This window comes from Chrysemys picta, chromosome 7 (genome assembly GCF_011386835.1).
Source record: "Chrysemys picta bellii isolate R12L10 chromosome 7, ASM1138683v2, whole genome shotgun sequence".
NCBI classification, from domain to species: domain Eukaryota; kingdom Metazoa; phylum Chordata; order Testudines; family Emydidae; genus Chrysemys; species Chrysemys picta.
This window is the reverse complement of record NC_088797.1, coordinates 24,608,530-24,630,411: the sequence shown is the minus strand read 5'-3', so window position 1 is coordinate 24,630,411 and position 21,882 is coordinate 24,608,530. Positions and strand designations below refer to the sequence as shown.

At 41.8% G+C, this 21,882-nt stretch overlaps 1 protein-coding gene across 5 annotated transcripts in view; it reads right to left on the bottom strand.

The window, feature by feature from the left end:
* Positions 1 to 8,087: 8,087 nt before the first annotated feature.
* DENND6A (DENN domain containing 6A) overlaps positions 8,088 to 21,882 on the bottom strand; it is a 38,815-nt gene continuing 25,020 nt past the window's right edge. For 4 of the 5 annotated variants that reach the window (XM_005288352.3, XM_065550974.1, XM_065550975.1 and 1 more), the window contains 9 exons: positions 19,195 to 19,289; positions 17,045 to 17,110; positions 16,879 to 16,943; positions 16,082 to 16,171; positions 15,319 to 15,372; positions 15,119 to 15,228; positions 11,918 to 12,020; positions 11,393 to 11,467; positions 8,210 to 10,256 (listed from right to left, as the gene is read on the bottom strand). In XM_005288352.3, the coding sequence (XP_005288409.2) occupies positions 10,125 to 10,256; positions 11,393 to 11,467; positions 11,918 to 12,020; positions 15,119 to 15,228; positions 15,319 to 15,372; positions 16,082 to 16,171; positions 16,879 to 16,943; positions 17,045 to 17,110; positions 19,195 to 19,289 (790 nt within the window). In that variant the 3' untranslated portion in view covers positions 8,210 to 10,124. The other variant, XR_006174312.2, reaches the window with a different exon arrangement.

Genomic DNA, 21,882 nt, shown 5'->3' with positions numbered 1-21,882 from the left:
GTGCTGGGGGCTGTAGTCTCCGTGCCCTAGGCTGCGGCCCAGGGAGCAGGTGGTTATACAGGGCCAGCTCTAGAGCGTGTACGGGACCCTGCTCACTCCCTCTCCTAGTGGGGGTTGTGTGGGCATAACCCATTACCCATGGCCCCCTAACTTAGCCCCCCCCCCACTTTCTGAGAAGAAGGGTTTGGCAGCATGTCTCTCACAGAGACTAATCCTGCTGCCCTCAGGTTAATACACAGCACCCAAATAGTTGCACTACTGAGAAGATAAGGGACACCTCAAACCAGGGCACAAGGCAGCAAACGTGTAAGGACTTAGACTAGAAACCAGGGGCGGCTCTATGTATTTTGCCGCCCCAAGCATGGCAGTCAGGTGGCTTTCGGCGGCGCACCTGCGGGAGGTCCACCGGTAACGCGGATTTGGCGGCATGCCTGCAGGAGGTCCGCTGGTCCCGTGGCTTCGGCGTACCCACTCCCTGACTGCCGCCCACACAGCAATCGGCAGGCCGCCCCTGGCACATGCTTGGTGCCTGGAGCTGCCCCTGTTTGCCCAACCGAACCTTATTCCCAATTAGAGCAGAAATATTTTGACTATATCAATACACAATATCTAAGGCTATGTTTATGTCACAGATGTCGTGGAAGTCACGGAATCCATGACTACCAGAGACAGATGACAGTGAGACCTCTGCAAGGTTCCAGCCACAGGTGACAGACTCCTGAGGGGGCCCTTCTCAGGGTTTCAGTGATGGGCGACGGCCTTGTGTGGGGGGAGGGGGACGCCTCGGGTGAGCGGCTAGGGGTATCCCGTTTTCTCTTTGGGAAATACGGTCATCCTGCGGCTCCTAGCCGCAATGAGCAGAGGGGGCCCCCCTGCAGCTTCCAGCTGCTGCAGGCAGAGGGGGAACCCCACAGCTCCCAGCCACCATGGTGGCAGGGGAAACCATGGAGTCGCAGCTGCAAAAGTCACAGACAGGTCATGGCTTCCGTGAATTTTTATTTATTGCCCGTGACCTATCCATGACTTTTACTAGGGTTACCATATTTTGTGCCTCCAAATGGAGGACACTCCATGGGCCCCGGCCCCGCCCCCAGCCCCGCCCACGCCCACGCCCCAACTCCGCCCCTTCCCCAAAGTCTCCGCCCCCTCCCCTGCTTCCCGCGAACATTTAATTCGCGGGAAGCCTGAAGCAGGTAAGGGGGAGTGTGGGGGGAGGAGGCGCGGCCCAGGCTGGCTCCCCGGCGGCTCCAGCCTGGGTCGGCTCGGGCCCTGGGGTGCCGGCCCCGGCCGACCACCCCCGGCCCGCCCAGCACTGCCGGCCCCCGGCGCACCCCCTGGCTCCCGGCCCCGCGGCCCAGCGGACCCCCCGTCTCCCGGCCCAGCGGGCCCGGACTGGCTCCCGGGCCAGCACCGGCCCGCGGACCCCCCGGCCCCGCGGACCCCCCGGCCCCCGGCCCCGGACTGGCTCCCGGCCCAGCGGACCCTCCCGGCCCCGCGGCCCCCGCGGCCCAGCGGACCTCCCGGCCCCGCGGGCCCGGCCCGGCTCCCGGCCCCGCGGCCCAGCGGACCCCCCGGCCCCGCGGACCCCCCGGCTCCCGGCCCCGCGGGCCCGGACCAGCTCCCGGCCCTGCGGCCCAGCGGACCCCCCGGCCCAGCGGACCCAAAGTCTCCGCCCCCTCCCCTGCTTCCCGCGAACATTTAATTCGCGGGAAGCCTGAAGCAGGTAAGGGGGAGTGTGGGGGGAGGAGGCGCGGCCCAGGCTGGCTCCCCGGCGGCTCCAGCCTGGGTCGGCTCGGGCCCTGGGGTGCCGGCCCCGGCCCCCGGCCGACCACCCCCGGCCCGCCCAGCACTGCCGGCCCCCGGCAGCCCGGCGCACCCCCCGGCTCCCGGCCCCGCGGCCCAGCGGACCCCCCGGCTCCCGGCCCCGTGGACCCCCCGGCTCCGGCCCGGCGGGCCCGGACCGGCTCCCGGCCCTGCGGCCCAGCGGACCCCCCGGCCCAGCGGACCCCGCGGCTCCCGGCCCCGCGGGCCCGGACCGGCCCCGCGGCCCCGCGGACCCCCCCGGCCCCGCAGGCCCGGCCCGGCTCGCGGCCCAGCGGACCCCCCGGCCCCGCGACCCCGGCCAAAGAGGCCCCGGCCGAGCCCCCCCGATTTTCCCGGACATGCCCGGCTTTTGGGGATTTCCCCCCGGACGGGGATTTGAGCCCCCAAAAGCCGGACATGTCCGGGAAAATCCGGACGTATGGTAACCCTACTTTTACTAAAAATAACCATTAGAAAATCTTTACCTTAACGATATGTATAGGGCAGCTTTTAGCCAAGGAACGTATGTTAAGTATGTATTGACTTGTGAACTATATATGGAAAACGCTTTTAAATGAGGTATATGTGAATTTAAAATGACATATTTAGGCCTGATTTTTAGGTCCAACAAACTTGTTTAATCAGGATTAAAGAGTGGGAGAAAGATCCCCTTGTATTATCTTTGTGCCTCCCCATTCTGGTATTTGGCCCTAAGACAAATAAGAAAAATCTAAGGACTGCTCTAATTTACACTTGGCTGCCAATAGTCTCTAAAAGTCACTGAGGCAATACCACATGTGAGAGCTTTTACGCTGGCTTTTTGGCACCCTGGGAACACTCCAGCTGAGATATTCCCCAGCAGCTAGGTCCATGTCCTTAGAGCTCCCTTTTTATGTTGTAAAAAGACCGTAATATAACAAAGACATTTACTCAGCAGGTATATGAAATACATTTGACTCTTCAGTAACGATTAAATCAAACTCAAAATGAACAAAATTTTAAAAGTAAGTTTGTATAGCACATCATTTTATTTCTTTTTCTCTTCCTAATCTCAGCACCAGTGTTAGGGGGTTAGCAAGCAGGGGAATGGGATGCCACACCACAGAGGGCCCCACGCAGCAGGGCTCAGGCTTTGGCTTCAGCCCCAGATAGCAGGGCTCGGGCTTCAGCCCCAGGTGGCAGGGCTTGGGCTTTAGAAACATTGCAGATGTGTGAGCAGGTAAAGGAGGCAGGGTGGGAGGCCCCCTCCTTAGTTTCTGCCCTGCCCCAGCAAGTCTTATGCCAACCCTGCCTATTCTGCACTTTTCCTACGTCTTGATGAATCTCTCCCCCCCCCGACACATCTTTCTACCCTGCTTCATTTTGTGTCTACCTTGCTCCTCTCCTCCAGTCTTATCCTCTGAGCTCCTTTTATTCTCAGACTCCCCTCATGCCCACAAAGTCCTGTGATCTCCCAGACTCTTTCCCCCACTCCAGGGTCTTGCTCCCCCAGTTGCCACTTAATTGTGTTAGGTCCTCTGATCTCCAGTCAGGATTCCTCCAGTGTTCCTGAGTTGTCAGTGGTCTTTCCACATACAAAGAGGACTAAAGGGAATGGGGTCTCTTTCCATATTTTTCACCTTTTCCAGGTTCTCTGTGCTTTGCACTCAGATTTTCTAGGTTTGTCCTGCCATTTTGCCACCTGCATGTGTCCCCCCCCCCCCATTTCTTCTCATGCATCTCTGCTCAGCCTTTATTCTCCTGTCTCTTGGGTGACCACCTTCCCAACTTCTAAAGTGAAATTCCAGGACAACTATGCAGATGCTCATCCTCAACCCTTCCTTGTTGAATCCCAGATGCAGCCTCCTACCTTGGGTCTTTTAAAGGTACAAAATTATGGGGAAATGACTGTCGTGTTTGTGAACTTCTGAATTGCCCATGTCCTGGAACTCCCTTGCTTCCCACCTCCTCCCCCCAACCTCTGAGCAATGTTACTGCCCCACCACCCTCAATTCCATCTCTTTGAGCACCCTCACTTTCCCATATTCTGATCCCATTCCCCTATCACCTGCTGCATCTGTGCTAGCCAGCCATTCTTCTGGCTGTTTTATGTCCTGGATAAGACTTCACTTCTAGGAATCCTTGAAACCTAAAACTCGTAACTCAAATCAACTGGGACATAGATCTGCTCACGCTAGTGGCTTTCAGAGACATTTGATCCCGCCCCCGTCCCCAAAAGCTCATTCACTTGAGCCCGTTCAGTTTTCCACTAGCCCCATACGCACGCAGAAAGGCAGGGAGTTGGTTGGGAGAAGGCACAGACCTAGTGGAGGGTGGGGGGGAGATAGTCACCCACGCACTCACAGTGGGGTAGGAAGTCGGGTCACAGCGGGAGGGTACCCAGCCTGAAGGGCAGAGATGGACAATGCTTCAACTGAGGTTTCACCAGTACTGAACAGACCAGGACAATTACTTCCTGTGTCTTTCATATGACACTCCTGTTAATACACTGCAAAATGATATTAGCCATGTTTAGACGTTAGTTATATATATTTAAAATAGTAGGATGAAAATCTAGGATGAAATACTGGTCCCACTGAAGTCAAAGGCAAAACTTGCATTGACTTCAGTTGGGCCAGGATTTCACCCTTTAAGTTTTAGAGCTCATCTTCCAGGAATTTCCTCCATTATGTAATATTTTAAAGCTACCATTTTTGAATATTTAAATAGTATACAGCTGCCTTGTGGGGTAAAATAATTTTGTAAAAAATCACAGATAAACATCAAGAACCTCAGTCTGATGACAGGCTCAGTTAATGGGTAACTATAGTGGATATTCCCTAATAAAAACAGTATAGGGTAGTTGCACATTTTTTACCTTTGATGAATAATCAAGCTTTATTGAGCTTCTAAGTAGCAGCAAGAAGTTAACAAATGAAGAAAGTTTATTTTAAATATTATTCCAATACATAAATTTCACCTCGCAAGTTAATACAAATATTGCCTGAGTAAGGACAGCAGGAACATGCTCCAGCAGTAGTGATTCAAGGTGCTAATGGGAGACATGGCTTAAAGTCCAAATATAAATGGCAAAAATGGAAAACCATGCTGCTCTGAACAACAAAGGTAAAAGAATTTTTTTAAAAATTAAAACAATTAAAATTTTTTCAAAGTTTAAAATTGTAACCCAAAAAATCGATTTTAATTTATTGCTGTGGGCTGCTGTCTGTACGGTGGGTGCTTTGGTTCAAGGTAGTGATAGTAACCAACAAAGTCCAGGTCCAGATTTCCTGAGTCTTACAGTGCACAGATCTGAGGTTTTAGTCCATGGCAATCTCTTGTTCAAATCACTCAGTTTTTATCTTATGAAAGCTTTATGCTCAGCTAAATTTAGGGGAGTTAAATGCCTTGCACAGTAACAAAGAAACATTAAAATTGCTCTTCTTCAGACCCCAAGGCTCTCATGTCCCTGCACTAGCTGGGGCGCTCCTAAGTTTTGCAGAGAAGTCAGAGACTTGCCCATTCCCAAGCACTGGAATTCAAGGAAATAATCTCCACTGCTAGTTACCAAAATAGAGTGTAGGGTGGGTGGAAATTAACATTAAAGGGAAAAGTGTCAAGCAAGCTTGTGTGTTTATATTGGATTGTAAATATTAATCCTTTATTATGTTTGCATTAAACTCAATTTCTTGACCAGAAATCCCAGAAACTGTTGTTAACCAAAGGTGCTGGCTACATTGTTAAGAGGGTTTTGTTTTAAATAAATAAACATCTTTGTCCTAGTAGGCCTGTACTCTATTATCCCTGTTTTACTTGGAACTTTAGCTGACCCTAGTGCAGGGGTTCTCAGACTTTTGTACTAGTGACCCCTTTCACATACAAAGCCTCGGAGTGCAACCCTCCTTATACATTGAAAGCACCTTTTAATATATTTAACACCATTATAAATGCTGGAGTCAAGCGGGGTTTGGGGTGGAGGCTGACAGCTCGTGACCTCCCCCCCCCATCTAATAACTTTGCGACCCCCTGAGGGGACCCGACCCCCCATTTGAGAACCCCTGCCCTAGTGCATTATCCATAATACTGAATTTTAGCTAGACTTTAGTGTATTGTTAAATAATGGATTGTGTGTCTTTTGTAATCAACTCTTGACCCTTAAAGAAAAGTACAGAAAGGAACCACTTGTAACCTATATGAGGCAGATGTTTTCTGCAATTAATAAGATAATAATCGAAAGATGCTTTAAGCTTATCAGGAATTACTTTAACAGATGCTTTCTATCATAATGACTTGATTATAGATGTATTTTGTAATTGATAAAATATTGGCTGGTTGGACAGATGTCTTTAGCTTATCAATTATGTAAATCATATACCATGAAATGTAGAAATCCACAGTCAATAGTTCATTTTATTTTCTGTGAACACAGTCTATAAAGAGATGCTTGTTATTATAGATGTATGTTGTAATGGAGAAAAAACAGTGTAATTGATAAGTGATGCTCATAAATGATCTGTAACTGTTTTACAAAATGGATAAAGGACAGGTGGTATAGCAGGTGTATTCTATAATCAGTGTATCAGCACAATATAAATGTATAGCTTAATGTCTAAGTATTAAGAGCTTATTGTGGTTACAAATGGTCCTGACAGTGATAAATTGGTTATAAATATTACTGGCTTATTGATTCAAAATATGATCAAGCATAATAAAGGATTTTTCTTTGTTTTGAGCAGTATATAAGAGGTGAGTTTTGAGGAGTTAGTCATAAGTGAACTCAAGTACACTACCTCACTTCTCCAGACTCAGATTTGGTATACGTTTCGTTTTCTGTATTCTGCATAGTGCTGTAATAAGTATTGCTTGATTGTTTTACTTAAATAAAACTTCAACTGAGTTAGTTATTTGACTTCATGACTTATTAAATCTGAATACACATCATCATCAATGGTCAGGATCTCAAAACTGGTAGAGATTGGGTTGCACAGCAGAACTGTACGGAACTGTTACACTCACACCTTCCTTTGTCCATTCTCTTCTGATCAGACCATAGCTGCTGTCATGGTTAAAAAGCTAGCTGCACCTCTGTCTCCTTTCAGGTCTGAGTGCACCCCTGCAGGCATTAAGCTTTGTACCTTTACCTATCACAAGGTGGGATTGCACAACTCTCCCACTCTTAGACTGGGCCCTGGGGTCCAGTATCCTGTGTATCAACTGTTATCCTATAGGCCCAACTGAGTTCAGGGACCTGTGGTTCTTCCCTTCAGGAGTTTGTGACCAGTGGCATATAGTGACAAAACAGCCTTAAAATCAAAGTTTTGTTTATTTTAGCAGTAACAACAAAGCTTTTAGAGAAAAAGGATTTTAAGATAAACAATCTACATGTATGTCTATCTTATCTAAAAAAATCTTACCATCTCCTGATGGTAACCCAGGCAGGTGTAACTTCTTCGTACATCCCCAGTGTGGACTGTGTATCTCTGTCTGTTTCCCCTGAACTGCTGCTGCCTCTCTTTTGAGGGTGCCCCTTTTAATCCTCCCAGAGTTCCTTTGTTCTTTTTGTATTTGTGGTCCTTTTCCTGTCCTGGTGAAAACCACTATTATAGGTTGGCTGGAGATGGAGGCAAAATCATGAAAACTAATAGTTCTTGTGTTGTCCCTTAACAACTTTTAACTGTTTGCTTAGAGGTGGCTATATTGGGCCATTCTTTTCTTTCCTGCTTGTTTTTCCAGACAGTCCCCTATTATACTAAAAGCAATACATTCATACTGTAAGCATCCCAGGAACCAGGCCAACATACAGTATTCATAAATTGTCACAGGGCAGTTCCATATCTGTCACTGATGCTTCTATTTGTTAGCTTGCAGAAGGTCCAAACAGATTGTCTCCTCAATTCCCCCAGGCATTTTCAGAGGGTGAAAAGTAGGCAGAAGCATTTGGCATCATCTCACCTTTCTTCTGTGAGATCATTGCCCTTCTTTCCTGCTGCTTTCCCCCCCCCCCCCCTCTTCCTCCTTAGGACTTCTTCCCCTGTCTGTCCCCCCAAAACGTCTTTCCCCCCCCCACACACTCACTGTTATTTCACCACTTATTTCCTTATACTGCATCACCGTCCTTCCTCTCTCTGCTTCCCTTGTCCAGAGTTTTCCCCTTCCTTTCTCATCTACTCTCCATCCCCCTGGAGTCTTCTCCCAATCACACACCCTCATTCTCCTTGGAGTCCAGTGGTGATTGCTGCTGAGTGAGTGGGGGTGGGGGGGAGAGAGAAGGAGGTGTCTTCCCTGCTGTTGTAGTGAGACAAATGATGAGAGTTCTGGCAGAGGGGCAAATAAGGAACAGTCTCTGTAGGCTGCTGAAAAGCTTCAACAGTTCCTCAGTGCAGGAGATAATTTGGACATTTGATTTGCTGAACAAGTAACCTAAATAAACATTCCAAAAGATTGACATTTATTTCCTTTTACAAAAATACATATTTTCAGTCAAGTGGTAATAGGCTGACATAATTGATGCCAGTTTACACGGTTCTAAGATATCATACAGTGCTTCAGTTAAATATTTAAAGATAATTTACCAGAGTAATGGCCACTTTTCAGTTTCAGGGTTAGAAATGCTAGTCATCAGCTGTGCTAAACAAATTGCAAGTTAGAGATTAAATTAATGCCATAGTGGTATAATTTAAATGACAGTCTTGATTCAATTAGTTAAACTAACTTCTGTTCATGAATAATGTTATATAAACTGTAAGTATTAAAATACATATTTTCTTAAAAATAATGTGACAGTTTATACCTAAATAAGACATTTTTAGAAAGATAGTATGAAATATTTATCATACAAAGGCATTTTTTCCATAGCAGAATTGCAACGTTACAAGACTTCTTATTCTACCCAAAGTACGTTAAGCAGAATCTTTTGATAATTGTGAACCACTTGTCATCTAAGAGTATAAAGTATGTACTGTATTTATTTGTACATCATGGCTTCATTTTATCCTGCTTGGAATGGATCCTCAAAGTCACTCTTTGCATGCAGAGCAAATGTGCACTTCTTATACCAGTCTTAGTTTTCTTGGTTTAAGGTGATCTAGTGGCAACAAATTCTTGTTGCTTAATATAGAATGAAAAATGGTTATTTATGCATGTTTACTGTATGCATGTATTTTAAGTAGCTTCACTGTGCTGCAATTCCTTCTGGTTATAGTCTCTACAATCCACAAGATTACTTCAGCTGAAAGTAATATAGTCTTCTCTCTCCTGCCCCATTTCCTCCTCCTAAAAAACAGTCTAACACAATCATTTCCTGGCAGGAGAGAGAAGCGCACTTTAAGGTTACTACTACAATGATCCTCAACTACAGTGGATTCTGTGCCAGCTCGCACTACTGACATCTATTACAGGATGAGCAACAGTAACATTAAACTTGGTATATTTAGTAAGCAAAACCGTATATTTTGTGATGAAGACTATATAGTTAAGCCTGATTAATGGATCCTGAATTTCAGCAGTTCAGCTTTAAAATCATTTTAATTGTTCAATGATAAAAATACAACTAATCTGGGGTTAGCATTAATTAAGGCCTGTGAAGACAATTACCCATTATCTGACCTTAAATGGACAAAGTTAAAGGAAAATATACCAGTTTCTCTTTCTTAGAATATATTTAACAGATGCCTTCTTTTCTGTCCAGAGGCAGATGTAATATAATCGTTGGGGGGGAAAAAAAGTGTAAAAAAGTAAAACAAGATTAATGGCCTATTTAATGCTTTCACTTGTCTCTGCTAATAGCAGTTCTATAAATCATAAAATTTGTAAGCAATGATTTGCCAACAAAATTCCTCAACTATTATGTACTTCATCCAAGCCACAATAGCATGGCAGTTATTTTTAATCTGATTTTAAAAACTATCTAAAGAAAGAAGGCATTAAAAGCAATTAGATATTACCTTAAATGGGATAGTCTCTTTACAAAGCCAATGTGAATGTTGCTTCCCCCTGAGTTAACATGAATGCGCACAGCAGCACCAATTTTAAAAAACATTCTGCAATGCCAGCATTGCATTGTGGTCCTGCATGTTTCATAATTTCATGTACCCACAGGTTTTTCATAAGAGCACTTGGTTTTAAACATAATGATGGAACTAAAGAATTTCTTTGTTCAGTATTTAAGTGGAACCCCTGTAGGTTTCTATTTTAAAATAAAAAGCTAAAAACTGTTTTTCCACTATTACTAATGTCAAGTGTTAGTATACCATTCACAGCTCCAGTCCATTGATCTCTGCCAGTCTCTTCTGTGAAGCTTTGGAATATGTTGTTTGTTCGTGGCATAAAAATCCTAATAGAAATCATGTTGTACCAGTTTTGAGCAGAATATCCTGTAAGTCATCTGGGAGTGCTAGTATAATTGCATCAATGTGCATCTGTAGCTTTTCCATAGTGTCAGGTTTCACGGGTAGATGTTCTCTGTCAGCCTGGAACTATAGGGAGGCACAATTAAACACATTTTTCAATTAAAAAAAAAACTGCAAGTGAATGTAATGTTCATAAAAGAAATCAGACTAATGGATCTGAAGTCCTCCATCTAATGAACAGGTACGGGGACAGTGGGAATGCAAACTTCCCCTCAATACCACCAGCTTATTTCAACCTTGATTTGGACAGACTTCCAAGGGAAGTTTGGTTTCCAGGTTCATTTAGGACTCAGTCTTGATCCTATTGGAGTCAATGGCAAAACACACATTGGCTTTAATGGGAGCAGGACTGAGCCCTTAATTTTGACATCTCTACTTAGATTGCCAACATCAGTAAGTGTAACTGGGTGGCTTGATCCTCAAGGTATGGAGGGCCTGGGGCTAGCCAACACTGATTACTGAATGAGCCACAAGCAAGATTAGGTGATTTTCCTATAAAGAGCAGCAGAAATCCCAGGCCACTGCAGGGCGTGAGAAAGGCTCCTGCTGGAAAGATGCTGACATCAGGAGAGTTTGGAGGCCAGAGACCAGTGAGTCAGAAATGGGACTCCACTGATTGGGTATGGGCTTAGAGATCAGTGCCAGAAGGCTGAGCTCCAGCTTGGAAGAGATGGGACAACAGACTGGGACAGAAGAAGAGCTCTGGCTATGACAGAAGATGCCAGAGCTAAGTATTAACTTTTGAGTTGTGGTGATGGATTGTATTTTGGGATCCTGAGGATTGTTTTGAACTGTTTCTGTTATTAACCCAGCACTAGGCAGGGGTGATGTAAACCCAGAGAAAAGCCTGTGTGCAGTTTTTTCAGGTGCCCTGAAGAGAGGGAAACAGAGGCAAGGCGCTGGAGGGCAACCTCTGGCCATGAGTGGGACACTCAGGAAGCCATGGGTCCTGTTAAAGTGAGTTTTGAGATGTTAGCTAGGCACAGGACTGAAACAATCAATTAAACCATCTAAGTGCTGTTCAGCCACCAGCACTTTGAACTGGGCCATCCATATTTGAATCAGTGACTGCATGATCACAAGATTTTGATAGCTCAGAAGATTGATGAGGAACATTCAGTTCAATTTGAAGTAGATGTAAAACACACTGACTCTACAATATGAAGTGACAAATTTCATCTGTACTTACTATAGTTACATACCAGTTTATTCTTTAGCTTTAAGACAAGATCCACTGTTTCTACTTCAGTATGTTTCTGACTCCAGAAAAGCAAGTCCTTTCAGGATAAAAATTCATAATGCTGAAATATTTACATACATAAACACACAGTACTTTCAACAATACCATTAATTTACTTTTGAAAAACTTCTAGTATATTTAGAACATTACTGCAATATACTACTTCTCACTAGTTATGCATTTGTCATCTTAAGACGAACACAGGCTGGTCAATTTCATTTTCCAGCTCTCCAGCATTAGCACACCCTATAGGTTCCAAATGCTGCAGAGATATTTTTTTTTTGTAAGTGTTTCAAACTGCAATTTAACTTTATGTTTGTGTTTTTAGTTGAAATAAAAGGTTCTGACAAGTGTCTCAATCTTTTTAACGATTACAGTTGACAGGTGGCGAGGAGAGAACACTTCTGAAACATGGAGCAAAGTTTTGATGTAAAAAAAAAAAAAAGTGTTATAAATCACTAAGAGCAAAAAATCATATTTCTCTTACCTCATTACAGAGCGCTTCTAAATGGAGGGCCTCCAACTTCTGAGTCATTTCCTTCCGCCGGGTCCTGAACCAGCCATTGAAGTTTGGAGATTTCAAGAAGTGTCTTTAATAAAACAATGCAAATAAATTTGTGTTTTAAATTACATTCTCAATTCAATTTTTTCTTTTTCCTCCATCATCAAGTCTCTTACACAACTTCACAAGATTGTATAGTAGTTTTGTTGTGGGGAGGAGGAGGATATAAATATCAATTAGAAGGTTTTAATCTTTCAGAAAAATTATTAATTCTGCTTGAGAAGGAAAGTTATGTAGTGGAACACTGATTAAAAAACGTCACAGAAACAGGTTTCTGTCCCCCTTCAAAAAAAAACACCAAAAAGTCTTATGCTCTGAAATCCTTATGAAGTCTTCAGGCACAAAGATGCTTGTATTTAAATGACTTATTTTATTTGAAATGTTGATTATCAAAAACAATTTGATGTCCCCTGCCATTATGCTTTGGCTAACAGTTTCCATTCGAATGAAAGGAAAGGTGATTGAGAACTAAAGGGTTTCATGATGATTATCACTCTTGCTAGATCTTCATGAGTTTAGGGGTTAATATAACACAGCTTCTTTGACCTTGGGATTCTTACTTCCCATATGGATAGGTATACGAGTACTATATAGCCATCTATTCCTGTTTATACAGATTATTTGTAAAGATTTATATTATGGTATCACCCAAAGGCCACCATCAGGACTAGGACCTGATTATGCCGGGTGCTGTGCAAACATATGTTAGAGACAAAACCTGTCCTGAAGGACTTCCCAAAAGATAGAAAAATGGAGATATAACATACAAGGAAAATAAACATGGAGGAGGATTAACACAGCTTGGTTAGTTCCTTTCTTTTTAAAATTAGGATAAAGGTACAGTGAGGACTGGCCAAGTCTAAATGTATGGGATAGGAAAAACATCTGCCTATCCATGATCAGCAAGCAGGGTTTTGGAGGCGTCACAGCAGAGGTGAGTGTTAAGGGGGACATGTGAAAGAAGATAAAGGTATTAGCTATAACAATTATAGTAGAGATTTTTTAAAAAAATGTATAAGGGGTGGTGTGGCAAAGATGCTTAATGAAAAAGTTATCAGAAGGGCAGTAAAAGCTAAGAATTTTGGCAGAGTGAAGGCAGAGGCAGGGCTCAACGGTACAGTGTGATACTAGGTCAGACAGAGAGGGTGAGGCTAAGTTGTGAAGAGCCTTACAGGGTTAAGACAAAAAGTAATGTCTTGGGGCACTAGAGGAAGAACTCAAAGAAAACTATGATGTGGTCAGGAACATAAGCCAGGAAGATGATCTTACCAATTGCATTTTGAAAAACAGAAGCATTTTTTAAAAGAGCCTATCGCTGTACATAAGAACGTCCATTATGGGTCAGCCCAAAAGGTCCATCTAGACCAGTATCCTATCTTCTGACAGTGGCCAATGCCAGGTGCCCCAGAGGGAATGAACAAAACAGGTAACCATCAAGTGATCCATCCCGTCACCCATTCCCAGTTTCTGGCAAACAGAGGCTAGGGACACCATCCTCGCCCATCCTGGCTAACAGCCACTGATAGACTTATCCTCCATGAATTTATCTAGTTCTTTTTTGAACCCTGTTATAGTCTTGACCTTTACAACATCCTCTGGCAAGGAGTTCCACAGGTTGACTGTGCATTGTGTGCAAAAATACTCTGTTTTAAATCTGCTGCCTATTAATTTCATTTGGTGACCCCTGGTTCTTGTGTTAGGAGGAGGAGTAAATAACACTTCCTTGTTTACTTTCTCCACACCAGTCATGATTTTATAGACCTCTATCATATCTCCCCTTTGTCTCTTTTCCAAGCTGAAAAGTCCCAGTATTAATCTCTCCTCATATGGCAGCCATTCCATACCCCTAATCACTTTTGCTGCCCTTTTCTGAATCTTTTCCAATTCCAATACATCTTTTTTTTTGAGATGGAGTGATCACATCTGCATGCAGCGTTCAAGATGTGGGCATACTATGGATTTACATAGAGACAATATGATATTTTCTGTCTTATTATCTATCTCTTTCTTAATGATTCCCAACAGTCTGTTCACTTTTTTGACTGCTGCTGCACATTGAGTGGATGTTTTCAGAGAACTATCCACAATGACTCCAAGATCTCTTTCTTGAGTGGTAACAGCAAACTTAGATCCCGTCATTTTATACGTATAGTTGGAATTATGCTTTCCAATGTGCATTACTTTGCATTTATCAGCACTGAATTTCATCTGCCATTTTGTTGCCCAGTTTTGTGAGATCCTTTTATAGCTCTTCACAGTCTGCTTGGGACTTAACGGTCTTAGTTTTGTATCATTTGCAAATTTTGCCACTTCACTGTTTACCCCTTTTTTCAGATCATTTATGAATATGTTGAATAAAACTGGTCCCAGAACAGACCCCTGGGGGACACCACTATTTACCTCTCTCCATTCTGAAAACTGACCATTTATTCCTATCCTTTGTTTCCTATCTTTTAACCAGTTACCAATCCATGAGAGGAAGTTCCTTCTTACCCATGACAGCTTACTTTGCTTAAGAGCCTTTGGTGAAGGACCTTGTCAAAGGCTTTCTGAAAATCCAAGTATGCTATATCCACTGGATCCCCCTGTAGTATCAAAGCATTATGATGTATAAAAAAATGTAGTGAAAGAGGTGCTTTACCCAGCACCTCTTGCTGGCCATTCCATCAGGAAAACTGTGCATCTTAACTTCTCATTTGAGAAGGTACTACAATTGCAGCCAAATAGAAGAGATGTTCTGGGGATAAAATTAGTCCAGAATACAAGACTTACCAGAATGAAACTATGAGATCCCACATTCAGCTATTAAGAGCTCCCTACTGAAAAGCTTTTCTTCCCATTTATCTAGTAATTTTTTTAATACTAGAATATAGTGATCTATAATACTTTGCACTGTCACATGAAAACCATTAACAGGTTACCCAGAGGGGCATATCTAAATGGATATTTAAAGTTTGCTAAACATTATGAATTTGTTTGATTAGACACAAAGAACTATGAAAATAAATCCTTTTGCATAATATTCAGTTATAACAACAATTAGATTTGCCCCCAAAACAAAAAGGGCATGTACATGTTATGCATCACTGTATTTACATACAAATTGGTCTCATTTTAAAAAGTGACCTGTAAAGTCCTATCCAGTCTCCCTTTAATCCAGAGGTGAGCTGTGGTCCTGCTTTCTCAAGTGTTTTCATAAAGTCTTCTTGGCTGAATTGTCTCAACTGTGGTGGACTCTACAAAAGAAACCAAGTTTTTGGCAGCTTACAGCATGAGTTTTCTTTAGTCACAAAGATTTTCAGCTCATTCAAGGAGTATTTCCTTACCTTCCATGGAGATATGCTCTTTTGCAGGGGCATCAGGCTTGCCACATAACGTTCCTGAGAAGGAAGAAAAATAGTTTAAGAAAAAAAATCCTGATCTTGGAGCCACTGTATTTTTAATCAATTCGCAGTAATATGCCACTTGGTTGAAACAGGCTGCCTAGAACAGTCTTCTTAGCTATCATAACAAACTATAATAATATATATTTATATAGCTCTTCTCATCACAAAGTGATTTATAAACTATGTACATTCAATACCATTGAAATCCAGCCAGCTCTGGGATTAAAGGAGACAACTAAGCAGTTGACAGCATGTTCAACAGTGTGGGGAGAGAAAATTTATTCAAAGAATATGTGAAGAGTTAGAGGAAGTACTCAAAGTAAAAAAAGCTATGGAATCATTAGTGTCATTTCAGAACAGACAGGATCTCTACTGCTGAGATCTCATCTGAAAGACTAACTCACAGTATCTGCCTTTACGGATACACAGATAAATGTACCGTACTGGGATCTGAACCTGTGGTTTCAGGGAGTTTAAAATGCTTCAAATCTGATGCTTAGACTACTAACCCACCATCATCATCTTCCTAGTACACCTGAGAAAATTTAAAACTGCAGGACCAACTATATGTTTAAAAAATAAAATCACAAAAGTAGTCCTGAACTCTAGTTATTTGAAAGAAATTATGACAATAGCTTTTATACTGAAGAAATATATTTTTATCATAGGTGTTGGCCAACAAATATTACATAGGTCATCTTACTAATGGAATGATGAAGCTTTGTGTCAGTTCCAAGAAATAACGTCTAAGAATTACACTTTGGGCTTCTGCAGGACGTTTCTGTTGTACACCCTGTAAGAAACAACCACAGTAATAATCTATTATTCCAACATATGACAAAAAGATTTCTTAATTACTAAACAATTAGGAGACACACCAAAGACCAGGTTCACTCCACTGATGTACACCTATTTAAAACAGACTTAAGGCATTGCTGTAGAGAAATCACTAACACTATTAATTGTGTTGCATTTTAATAGTCTTAATGTAGATCACAGTGATTTCTGTTTCTTTTTTATTATGTTTTTACATGGTCTCTGTATTTCAAGTTCATCTAGGAAAGGAAACCGAAACACTAGGAGAAAAAAATTCTGAGAATAACCATAAACCAGTCAAAGCTAGGAAATTTTGAGTTGAGAAAACTCACACAAGAGATTTGTAGGCCAAAGAGGTTTGAAAAAACATGGACAAACTTTGGTTAATCATCTAAACTCTCTGGATTCTTACCCTAATTTTTTTAAATTCCATAATTCAATTTTGTATTTATTTATTTATTTTAAAAAGCACAACTACAACTGCTGACAGGAAAACAAATGCTCCTAGAAGACAATGCTTGAATCAGTTTAGGCAGGGCAAAAACATAAGTGTCCAAATTCATATTTTCAGAGTTTTTCGTTTTAGTCTCTGAGAGTTCTGTCTACATACTTGACGACCCATATATGAAGAAAAAGATCTACCAGCATACAAAACAGTTTCAATAAACAGATCTCCAAGTTTACCTTTTGTAACTGTTTTAGGATTTCTTCATCTCTGTTCAAGTATGGCTTATAAGATGTATAAACACCTGGAAGAAAAAAAGAATACAGCCAAAAAAACAACTAGGGTATGCATTTTTAGTAAAGAAAATGGTAAGGCTTATGTTTTTATGATGATCAAGCTTATTACCAGGTTTAGAATCCAAAGTCTTTAGGTTCTTCAGCTTTTTCACTTTCACTTGCTTTGGAACTTCACCTGCCAAAATATTTAAAATCATCACCACCTTAAAAATCTTTTCTTTGGGTGCATGCACCACAATTAATACATTGTATAATACAAAATAACACATGTATTTACAAATCCTTATTTTTATTCAGTACATTGCCTAATGACACGAGATATCAGACGTGTAGGTAAGCATCCCAACTAAAATATATACATGAAAATGTAATAGATAAACTAAGTCTTGCAGACTTTCCATTGAACAAAATTGCATTAAAATAAAAAATATTAAAAATCCTCTATATTGGAGGAAATTAGAAACTGTGGCCATTTGATTCAGAATGATACAAATGGTTAAAAAAAAATATTAGCCCTATAGCAAGAGGATTGCGTTCTCCATTCATCTCCTAAATTTTAGCCCATCTCCCTTTGATTCCTATAGGGTGCATACCTTCAGTAATAGTGCTTCACAGTTTGGTCGATATAATATTAAGGGCTGTCCAGTGTACAGAAATATTAGGGAGAGATCCAAGGCCAGTGCATCCTCCCGAGGCTACTACTAATATTTTGTGGAAGATGTTCTCCCCCTTTTCCTCCACACCATTGTGGTGCTCTATGCATAGCACGTAGCAGCCTAGTGCTGCTTTGTAGAACCAAAAAATAAAGTCTGACAATGTTGCTATTAGGTTTCGGAGCTCGACACTAGATTTCTAAATGGACCAGCTAGTGCAATATTGTAAGTTCTATATGGACACTCTTCATAGACTTTCCTCTATCTTTGCCCAGGAAAAGAGTTAAAGCTGAAGTTTTTAAAATAGGGTCGGGGTAGCTGTTTCTCAGGAACTGCTTGACCAAATGATTACACATCTGCACCACAAATTGTATCCTAGTCCCTGAAATGGTATACTAGTTTTCAAGCTAATCTGACGGTGCACACTGATTTTGAAGAGGTCTGAAAATTTGACTTTAAACAAATCTTTTTGCTACTTTCACTAGGGGGTAGCTATTCATGGCCGTAGGATACTTTAAAACTCTCTATCAAAGTCATCTTTCCTCTCATTTCAAAAAACTTCCCTAGTTCTGTGGAAGACCGTTCCTAGGCCAATAATGACAGTTATACTCCAGAAGGTGGAATACTACCAAATATCTTCCCATGAAAAATGGATTTCATGTTGAAATACTCTGCCTGAAATGATGCCTGCATTCTTGGCCCAGAGCAAAATAATGTATCAAAGCAAAGGAGGACACACACATAGCACTTTATGACCTTATTACTGGTTGGCTGAAAATTTCTTTGCTATCCAAAAGATAAGTGGACAGAAATTTCCATTTGTATAAAAATAGTCATACAATGTTAAGTACTATAATGACTTAAAGAGCATATTACAAAAATCTAAGCAATTTAAAAAAATCATGCCAGCAAATGCATCGTTTCTAAAAACAGAGGCACCATTAGCTAGTGTTATGCAGGGTAATTTTCTGTGCAATTTTAATGACTGTTATTCATAGGGGTTGTCTACACAGAACATTACTGTGCAGTAGACCCAGGTGTGACTCTACAGCACACTAGCCTGCTGAGCAGTAATGCTCTGTGTGGACACTGCTACAGTGCTTTACTGGTTTTGTATTATGCTTCGAGGTACTCCTGTTTGAAATAGACAAGCGCTTACTGAGTTCTACTTATTCTAAAACAAACCAACATCAGAAACTAACTGAATTTCATGAGTGACACATTAGCAAAAGTTTCAGCTATTATTTTCTTGGTAGAAATATGAAAACAGAATTGTTTGAGTTTTCAAAGATAAAAACACAGGAGCTAGTAAGTATCATTACCTCCTGCCTTGTAGACAGAAAAATAGAATGCTAGATGGACTTTACATTAAGTACCACCCCTACAATATTTTTGAGAGTGAGTTCATTTAACATCCTTAAATTTCATGAGAAACATGGTTAACACTGTTTTGCATAATAAACTCAATCCTGGAAACTGGCTCACAAAGCATTTACATTAAGTTATCCCTTTATTAGTGTTCAGGACATCACTAAAGGTAAAAAAATAAAAAGTAAATATTTTTTACACTTTGAAGCAGAGTTCTGTAGTACAGCTTATGTTTTACCTGGAAGTTTAATCTCTCCTATTCGGACAATGTGTGGCCAGTGCTGGAGTGTTTTAGCAAAAAAAGGGTTTGTCACTCCTAAAATGACAGTAGGCCTAGAAAAAGAAGAACAGAAATTCTTCAATCAAGAGAGCAACAGTTTTTGCCACTGAAATTTAGATATCAAATATTATTCTAACTTGAACTTATTCTTAAGAGTTAGAAATTAATACCAACACAAAGAAATAATTAACCATATGAAACACTTATTTTTTTTAAACAGCATTTCCCAAAGTCTCAGCTTTCAGAGGATTGCAGAACATACACATCATAGGCTACGTATACACTAGGGATACAATTTCCCTGCAAGCACACACAAATTCAAGCTGGCACAGTACGTATACGCAAGCATGGGAGTCACCCCCACCATCTTATAGTGTAGATGTAGGATAATTATGAAATTAAAGAATTAAAGTTAGCTTAAGTTTGGTTAAGGAAATATATATGTGTTGTAAAGAAAGGCCCAGACTAGCAAGTAGAAGGAAGGCCTTGAAAATAATGAGAGATAGAGGAACGAAGTAGGGAGGATGCCTGGTTCAAATCATTAATAAAATAAGGGAAAATTTCTAAAAAGAAGGCCTCTGACTGATACAGGTGACTGCAGATTGTTTTAAACCAAACAGAGAATCTGTCTTAAAAATGAGCCAACATGGCTCTTCCCCAACCCACACCTCAATGTTAAAGCCTATGTGAACCCAGATGCAATGGGAAAACCGTTGAACAGCATGAGGGAGCCAAGGAAAGGCTTTAGGACAAAGGCCTCCAAAGTGTGGGGAGCACCCCTGTAGTGAGCCGTGGAGGGACTGCCACCCAGCCCCCACCCCCAGTTCTGCTCCAGTCCCACCCCCAGCCATATCCCCAGCTACTCTGGTCCCCTCACCTGGCCCTGGCCCCAGCCTTGGTGTGGCTCCATTCCTGAACTGGGACCGAGACTGGGGGCAAGGCGAAGAGTGGAGGTTCACCTGGCCACAGGCCCAGCTGCCACCACAGCCTGGCTGTGGCTCCACTCCCATCCGAACCTCGGCCCCTGTCCACAGTCCCGCTCCCGGCCCAGGGGGGAGCATGGACAGGGATAAGTGGGGGGGGGTGTGACTCTCAAAAGGTTGAGGACTGCTGCCTTAGAAAGAAAGGAGATTGTAAATCTTATCTGGATTAAGACTGGAAATAAGAGTGAACTGTCTCAAATTGGTTGTTAACTGAAGTCAGTAACTGGCAATGACATCACTTGTTTGTTAAAGGGTATAGAAAGTAAACTCTTAAAGGGTTCATTGCTAATACCTGCCTGATCACGTTGGAGCTGACTAATACTGATATAAGCACCCTGGGTCTAGCCAGTTTGTAAGTATCTTGATCAAATGCTTATAATGGTTTTGTTACTGTTTGGATGCAGTGAACTGCTTATTATTTAGCTTTTTAGGCATATTAAGAGCAATTGTATAAATATCATTTGGCCTTTGGATTTAATAAAGCAATTTATGGTTAAATTAGTATTTGGTGATTTCCGATAGCAATATTCATAATTTCAAATATTAATAATTCCAAGAGTAGACATAACCTTATTTAAAGTCTATACGGTAATAAGACAGCACTCCTGCCAAGTCTCATGTTGTACCGATTCTAGCCTAAGTTCTCCTCAGTTGCACTGGTACAACCCTGGAATAACTACCCAAATCTATGGAATTTATCTGGATTTACATAGATATAACAGCAATTTGATCTTGTGTGTATCTAAGAGTCAAATGGCTACTTCAAGGTTTTACTATGACAAGCAGTTATTACTTTAAAACTTGTGTCAGTTCATGTCCTTTGTCAAATGACCTATTGCTCCTCCAGATGACCAGGAATTTAAGAGGGGAGAAACTTATTAGATCATCTAGCCTATTTCCCTGCTGATGCATGATTGTTTGCTATTAGAAAACACTGTGCTTTCTAAAACTAGACTGAAGAAGTCCCAGGTGTTAGGAGACCATTGCATAATTCAATGTATTTCACTGTTAATTTTTTCCTTTTTTGTTTGCACTGTTGTAGCCCTGTTGGTCCCAGTATATAAGAGAGACAAGATTAGTGAGGTATTATCTTTTATCAGACCAACTTTTGTTGGTCAAAGAGAAGTTTTCAAGCTTCTTCTTCAGAGTTCTTCTTCAGGTCCGGTAAAAGTAATTGGAGTGTCACAACTAAATACAATATGGAACAGACTGTTAAGCATAAGGAGTTAACACATGATAAAGTGGGCAACTGACTACTGCAGTCATAGGGCAAAGGTGGGTTAGTGGGTTACAGATTATTGCAGTGAAACAAAACGAGTGGCTCTATTAAGTCTATTATTTTCAGTGTCTAGTCAAGTTATGAATTTAAGCTCCCAGGCTTGTCTTTTGAAGGTGTTTGTGCAGGTTTCCTTTGAGGACTGAGAGGTCAGATGTGGAGTGATCGTTTTGTGATAGGGTATTTTTGTCTTTTTCAAATGAACCCTTACAGAAAAATGGTAAGACAAAAACACGCTATCACTCTTTTTACTCTGGGTGCTGAAGCACTGCATGGAAACTCTATTGTCAGAATTCACCATCTTTAGAACAAGGGACTCTCAGAAATAAAGGCCTTTTCCAGTCTCTAATTTTTTTAATGAAGAAAACCAGAAGAATGCATTTCTCT